Source organism: Frankliniella occidentalis, unplaced genomic scaffold (genome assembly GCF_000697945.3).
Source record: "Frankliniella occidentalis isolate FOCC.00 unplaced genomic scaffold, Focc_3.1 Scaffold303, whole genome shotgun sequence".
NCBI lineage: Eukaryota > Metazoa > Arthropoda > Insecta > Thysanoptera > Thripidae > Frankliniella > Frankliniella occidentalis.
Genome location: NW_026267428.1, coordinates 54,174 through 59,909, shown reverse-complemented (window position 1 = coordinate 59,909; position 5,736 = coordinate 54,174). Strand labels below are relative to the sequence as shown.

At 52.2% G+C, this 5,736-nt stretch overlaps 3 protein-coding genes and 1 non-coding gene across 5 annotated transcripts in view; 1 reads left to right on the top strand and 3 right to left on the bottom strand.

Moving 5' to 3' along the window:
• The window catches only part of LOC113218357 (solute carrier family 15 member 1-like), a 21,663-nt gene that overhangs the window by 7,586 nt on the left and 8,341 nt on the right, over positions 1–5,736 (bottom strand). The gene's annotated exons all lie outside the window — the stretch shown is intronic.
• On the bottom strand, positions 809–3,023 carry LOC113218222 (thyrostimulin alpha-2 subunit). The gene is made up of 4 exons (XM_026438487.2): positions 2,877–3,023; positions 2,669–2,797; positions 2,406–2,581; positions 809–2,125 (listed from the first exon to the last, which is right to left on the bottom strand). Exons 2-4 carry the CDS (start codon positions 2,781–2,783, stop codon positions 2,033–2,035), a joined length of 384 nt encoding a protein of 127 aa, XP_026294272.1. The 5' UTR covers positions 2,784–2,797; positions 2,877–3,023; the 3' UTR covers positions 809–2,032.
• LOC113218367 (collagen alpha-1(I) chain-like) lies at positions 3,312–5,130 on the bottom strand. The gene is made up of 2 exons (XM_026438692.2): positions 4,227–5,130; positions 3,312–4,019 (listed from the first exon to the last, which is right to left on the bottom strand). Exons 1-2 carry the CDS (start codon positions 4,245–4,247, stop codon positions 3,429–3,431), a joined length of 612 nt encoding a protein of 203 aa, XP_026294477.2. The 5' UTR covers positions 4,248–5,130; the 3' UTR covers positions 3,312–3,428.
• LOC113218374 (uncharacterized) lies at positions 5,279–5,605 on the top strand. The gene is made up of 2 exons (XR_008011924.1): positions 5,279–5,386; positions 5,487–5,605. It is a non-coding gene; the product is annotated as an uncharacterized LOC113218374 (transcript).

The window sequence follows — 5,736 nt, the reverse complement described above, 5'->3', positions numbered from 1 at the left end:
TGACACGCCTCTCTCTCTCTCTCTCTCTCTCTCTCACTCTCTCTCTCTCTCTCTCCCTCCCTCCCTCCCCCTCCTCTCTCTCGGACTTAGCCCTTTTGTGTGAAGTCCTTAAATAAAAATTATTTCAATTTCAATTTCAATTTCTCTTTCTCGCTCTCTCCCTCTCTCTCCCTCTCTTTCTCCGTCTGCACGAAAAAAAAACTCAGTTGCACTAGCTAAATGTTTGCTGTCCAGAAACTATCTAAATTTTAAGCTGTCAAAGCTAACACTGTAAAATGGTTGGCGTCATTTAACGCCAAATTATTGGCGTCCTTTAAAGAACGCCAAATATTGGCGTTCTTTTCCGAAAAACGCCAAATATTGGCGTTCTTTTCCGAAAAACGCCAAATATTGGCGTCTTTTAACGCCAAATATTGGCGTTCTTCTCCTTCGAACGCCAAATGTTGGCGTCTTTGAACGCCAACTTCTGGCGTTATTACAGAACGCCAATTCTTTGGCGTTAAAAGACGCCAACCAGTTTAGAGTGAAACTTTTGTAGTGGGAGTCAAATATTAGCTGCAGGAACTAATGCTTCCGGATAACAGCTTACCCTGCATGATCTGGTTTGGATGACGCAATTAACTCTCTCAACTAATGCCTGTCTGTCTGTCTGTCTGTCTGTCTGTCTGTCTGTCTGTCTGTCTGTCTGTCTGTCTGTCTGTCTGTTTGTCTGTCTGTTGTGCAGGCGCGCGCGCGCGTGCGATGTTGTGTTGGTGAGTGAGAAATGGGAGGTACTGAAAGTGAAGTAAAAAAAAAATAAAAACGCGTGTCACCTAGAGTGGATTTATTTTATTTCTTCCAAATACTACAGTCATATAGCGATTTATCATTGGCAGTTCCCCTACAGAAGGCTGCCACTCTACTTTTTCCTTCAGTTTGTTAATATCGCAAATACTATACCACATCGCCAAAAGGAGAAACAAACCGATTCATCGTATCGTGAAGCAACATTTGTGAAAATATCGTAGCGGCGTGCGCAACACGCCATATACAGTGGAAGAGGTTCCTAGAGTTTCCGCTTTGTACAGTACATGCGTTTCTAAGTTTCATAACAGACGAGGAGACACTGTCTATTAAATATCAAATAAATCGTATCAAGAATAAGTGCAAACGTCTAATCCCATCTCAAGGTTCGCTATCAGCGTTAGTTCCCGCGTGCATTGCATCCAAAGTGTGTTTTATTATTTCTGATGCCGACTCGACGAAACTCTTGTTTACACCGAACCATTGTGCTCTCTCAGTCTTTCACTTGTAAGTCAGGCGGACCAGGTGCAGCACCTGCCGCTAAGTGCAGGTCGCACAGAGCAGTTGAACAAACACTGCGTTGGCCCAAATGCACACTTAAGTGTCGAATAATTCCTAAAACTACATAAATAACAAACAAGACGCGTACTGAACTCAACTTGGCGTGGATGTAGCAAGTGCGTTTTGGCCTTGGCGCATCTTTAGGGTTGGAATTCAAATATACTTGAAGCAGAAAGTCATGTAAGTACAATAACGACGCTCGACTTGGAACAGAATATTTGCTCTAAGCATTAATTTAATAAGGACCAAGAGAGTGGAAAAAAAATCGCCAAAAATTTTGACTGATAGTCAACTACTCTGTCATTTCAAGAGTGCAAATAACAGACACCAAACACCATTCTCAAAAACAAAACAAAAAAACACGCACTCATACACACAAATTTAGAGTGTAAATCTAATGCGCACTTTGGAAGTGAAAACATGCAACCAGCCACTGTCTAGAGAACTCACTGTCACCAGGGTAGAAATAAAAGCGTCTCTCTTTACAGACGTAGTTTTTTTTTTATTTGCGTTGAACGACATGTTGAATAACAGGTCGTCAGCTGCCACGCGCTGGACGTGTGGAAGGTGGTGACGGTGGTGGTGATGGTAGTGGTGATGTACTGGTGCTTAAGGTACGGTGCGTGTAGGTGGGCAAAGGTGTCGTCCGCCGGATGTGTCGTGGCCGCCTCACCTACGCCCCCAAGGGTCAATCCTTCTTGCAGTGGTAGCACAGACAGCTCTTGGCCGATTTGAAGGTGAGCTCCCGGAAGCCGTTCAGGCACATAACGCGCACCGTCACCTGCGATAGAAGACGCGATATGCCCGGTGAGAGGAGAGCGAGTGGTTCACCGGAAACGGAAGTATGTAAATGTCACACACTTGTGGGTGTGTGAATGCCCATTCGTACACTTAAGGGAATAAAGGTGAAAATTTTCCTCGGAAATAATTCAGACACTTGTGCCTCCATGAGTACGAATGTCGTTTACACAACTGCAAGTGTGTAACATTCACACACCAGTGTTTACCGGGCACGTCATCTGATCGCGACATTGCTGATCGCGACATTGAGGGGTACTCACGTCCTCCGTGTCCATGATGTTGCAGCACTCGCCCACGCTGGTGACGGGCTGGTGCGGGTTCACGAGGAGAGTCTCCAGGGCCGACGGAATGCTCCAAGACTCGCAGAAGCCCCGGCACGCGTTGGTCGTGATGTGGAACTCGACGCAGTCGGGGATGCTAATCTTGCGCGTGTGGCCTGCACCAAGACGTAACACTCAGCCAAATTTGACGGGATTGAAGAAAAACAAAAGAAGAGAAATGTGCGAAAGCCAAGAGAACTCACCAACGCGGTGGCAGCCGGGTCGCTTCCAGCCGTTGTCGGCGAGGCTCCTGGCGACAAGCTGCAGGCATAGGAACACCAGCAGCACCCGGGCGACCCTGGCGCAGCGGGGACCCATCGCCTGCGGGCAGCCTGTGGACATAGGCACGGGCAAAGTCGAGAAGGGCTTGTTACGGAGACCAGCGGCAGGGCGGGCGGCGAGCGCACTCACTGGTCGCGGCGGGCTGGGCTGGTTGCTGGCCGCGCTCCCGTGGCCCGTGATCCTCTCCGGGGCTGGGCCGCGATCCGACTTGCCTGCAGTGCTGAGCCGACAGCTGCTGAGCGTGTTGTCCGCCTCACAGGGGTGCGCGTCGTGACTTGGCCCCGCAGTGCGCACGCCCCCGCGCCCTCGCGTCCCCGCGAACCCCCCATGCCCCCTCCGGGCTCAGGCCGCACCGCACTGGACCAGCGGCCGGCCGGGTGGGGGGCGAGTGGGAGGAGCCACCCCTGAGCGGGACCATCCACGGCGAGACCAGTCCCGAGCTCCAGACGTCATCAGACTGTCCTGATGAACTACCTCAGAAATCACTGTGCATTTTTTTTTTGCGCGTCAGCCACGGGAAACACCTTCAGTCTTACGCACAATGCAAAGAAAAGACAGATGGAGTTGTTTGAAAAATTTTCTTTATTGGCCAATCTCAACAATCTTGCAATCCCTCAGGCGATGGATTGGGGAAGGTCTTCTTCCAAAGGCGATTCTGTCGTCAACCGGCAGAGTCGATCCTCAGGCGTCGAGGGTGACGTTGACGGAGGCGGTGCTGTTGTCAGCCCAGGGGGGCAGGATGGGGCCGGTGCCGTTGCCGGGGGGAGGGAGGGGCTCAGTGCCGTTGCCGGGAGGAGGGACGGGCTCAGTGCCGTTGCCGCCGGGGGGACCGGGGGGAGGAACAGGCTCAGTGCCGTTGCCGCCGGGGGGACCGGGGGGACCGGGAGGAGGAGGGGGAGGGGCTGTTCCGTTGCCGGGAGGAGGAGGGGGAGGGGCGGTGCCGTTGCCGCTGGGAGGAGGAGGAGGGGGTCCACGACCTCCAGGTCCGTCACGACCGCCGGGTCCGTCACGACCGCCGGGTCCGTCACGACCACCGGGTCCGTCACGACCACCGGGTCCGTCACGACCACCGGGTCCGTCACGACCACCGGGTCCGTCACGACCACCGGGACCTCCACGGCCTCCGGGTCCATCACGACCACCGGGACCTCTACGGCCGCCCTGGCCGCCCTGGCCGCCCTGGCCGCCCTGGCCGCCCTGACCTCCGCGGGGTCCTTCGCCTCCCTGACGCTGGGCCTCCAGCATCAGGGCGAAGCCCACCACACATAAAGCCTGTGACAAACAACAAAAATCGATCAGAGATGGTCTACCTTGAAAGCGGTTGCACTACCCTAATGAGAAATGACAAGTAGAATCGATGTCGAAACGACATCGAAACGACGGAAAACAGGTCGAATCGACGTCGAAACTACATTGTTTCGACATGCATTTCTCACTGACTGCTGGTGCTGCAGTGCAGTGTCGTCGCTGAGCACTCACCACAATCAGAATTCTCGACATGTTTTCGCTGAGAATACTGTCTGGGGATCTGTCTTCTGCTTATATACCCGTCCGCCCGGGGACAGCGCGCTTTCGGTGACGTCTGTTATGCCAGGTGTACGCATTCTGGTCGAGACATTTTTGAGATATTTGCTCTGGTTCATATGGCTATTTTTCTGTCTATGTGTGACAAGATCTGATTACAGACTGTTTGGTTAAGTGGGGCAATATGAGTCCCATAAGTTTCTTTCTTGTAACGCTAGGAGGGGGAATGATGTGGACTACAATCATGCTATTTGAACAAGTAATTTCATAATTTGTATTTTAATAGGAACATTCCGTTCGTTTGAAAAAGAGCTACTTCTCACTAGGATATGCTCCTATTGACCCCCAACAAACCAAAAAAACCGCAGACAAAGTCAAAATTTGGGTAATTTTGGGCCCTCTCAACTTATGTTTCCCCCTTCAAAGTCCGTAAAACTGGTCACAGTGTCCATTGGAAGCTATTGACTGCATGCTAATTATTCAATCTTTTTCACTCGTGGTTTAACAACACCACATGTGGCGCTATGACACATGTTGTATTTTGGCTAAACTTTACAATTTCGTAACGGCAGATGACGGACGCACTTCCCCGATAAGCCGGCGATAATTTGAGTTAAAGAACGGATTTTTTCCTTAGCATAAAGAACGGATTTATTCCTTAGCACAAAATTAAATTTGTGTTATGTTTCTTTATTGTTTTTTAACAAGTCCATGTGTAAACAACACATTGAAAGTACAGGGCGGGTATTGTAAGCCGTCCTTTTTTTCTCGTCGCACTGTACCAGATGCAGACGTGCGTTGGCGTGGTTGAAATGCTCACTCCACCGCATTTACCGTCGCCCAACACGACATCCTCATGATAGCGCCTGCAACGCTCTAGGTAGGCGAGCCCGCCAGGCAGCTGCGTGTAGCAGGTGGCCCACCTCCACCCCGAGCGCACCAGTGTTACCAGTGCGGGACCAAGGCGGAACGCGGTACGGTGCGTACATGCACCTGGCATAACAAACGTCATCGAGAGCACACCATCCCCGGATTGCTTCAACGCTCTTATATAAGCAGAAGACAGATCCCCAGACAGCATTCTCAGCGAAAACATGTCGAGGATTCTGATTGTGGTGAGTGTTCAGCGCCGACACTGCCCTTCAGCAACCTGCAGAAGTGCTTCAAGGGAGACGACCTCTGATATTTTTTCGTTTGTATTTTTGTTTGTCACAGGCTTTGTGCGTGGTGGGCTTCGCCCTGATGCTGGAGGCCCAGCGCCAGGGAGGCGAAGGACCCCGTGGAGGACAGGGTGGACAGGGCGGCCAGGGCGGCCGTGGAGGTCCCGGTGGTCGTGACGGACCCGGTGGTCGTGACGGACCCGGTGGTCGTGACGGTCCCGGTGGTCGTGACGGACCCGGCGGTCGTGACGGACCCGGCGGTCGTGACGGACCTGGAGGTCGTGGACCCCCTCCTCCTCCTCCCA

Excerpts from the sequence above, each read along its gene's own strand:
- LOC113218222 (XM_026438487.2), bottom strand. The coding sequence starts at position 2,783 with ATGGGTCCCCGCTGCGCCAGGGTCGCCCGGGTGCTGCTGGTGTTCCTA. Across the intron at positions 2,582-2,668 it reads ACCCGGCTGCCACCGCGTTG|GCCACACGCGCAAGATTAGC; the intron begins GTGAGTTCTCTT and ends GTCTTGGTGCAG. Across the intron at positions 2,126-2,405 it reads ACATCATGGACACGGAGGAC|GTGACGGTGCGCGTTATGTG; the intron begins GTGAGTACCCCT and ends CTTCTATCGCAG.
- LOC113218367 (XM_026438692.2), bottom strand. The coding sequence starts at position 4,247 with ATGTCGAGAATTCTGATTGTG. Across the intron at positions 4,020-4,226 it reads TGTCGAGAATTCTGATTGTG|GCTTTATGTGTGGTGGGCTT; the intron begins GTGAGTGCTCAG and ends TGTTTGTCACAG.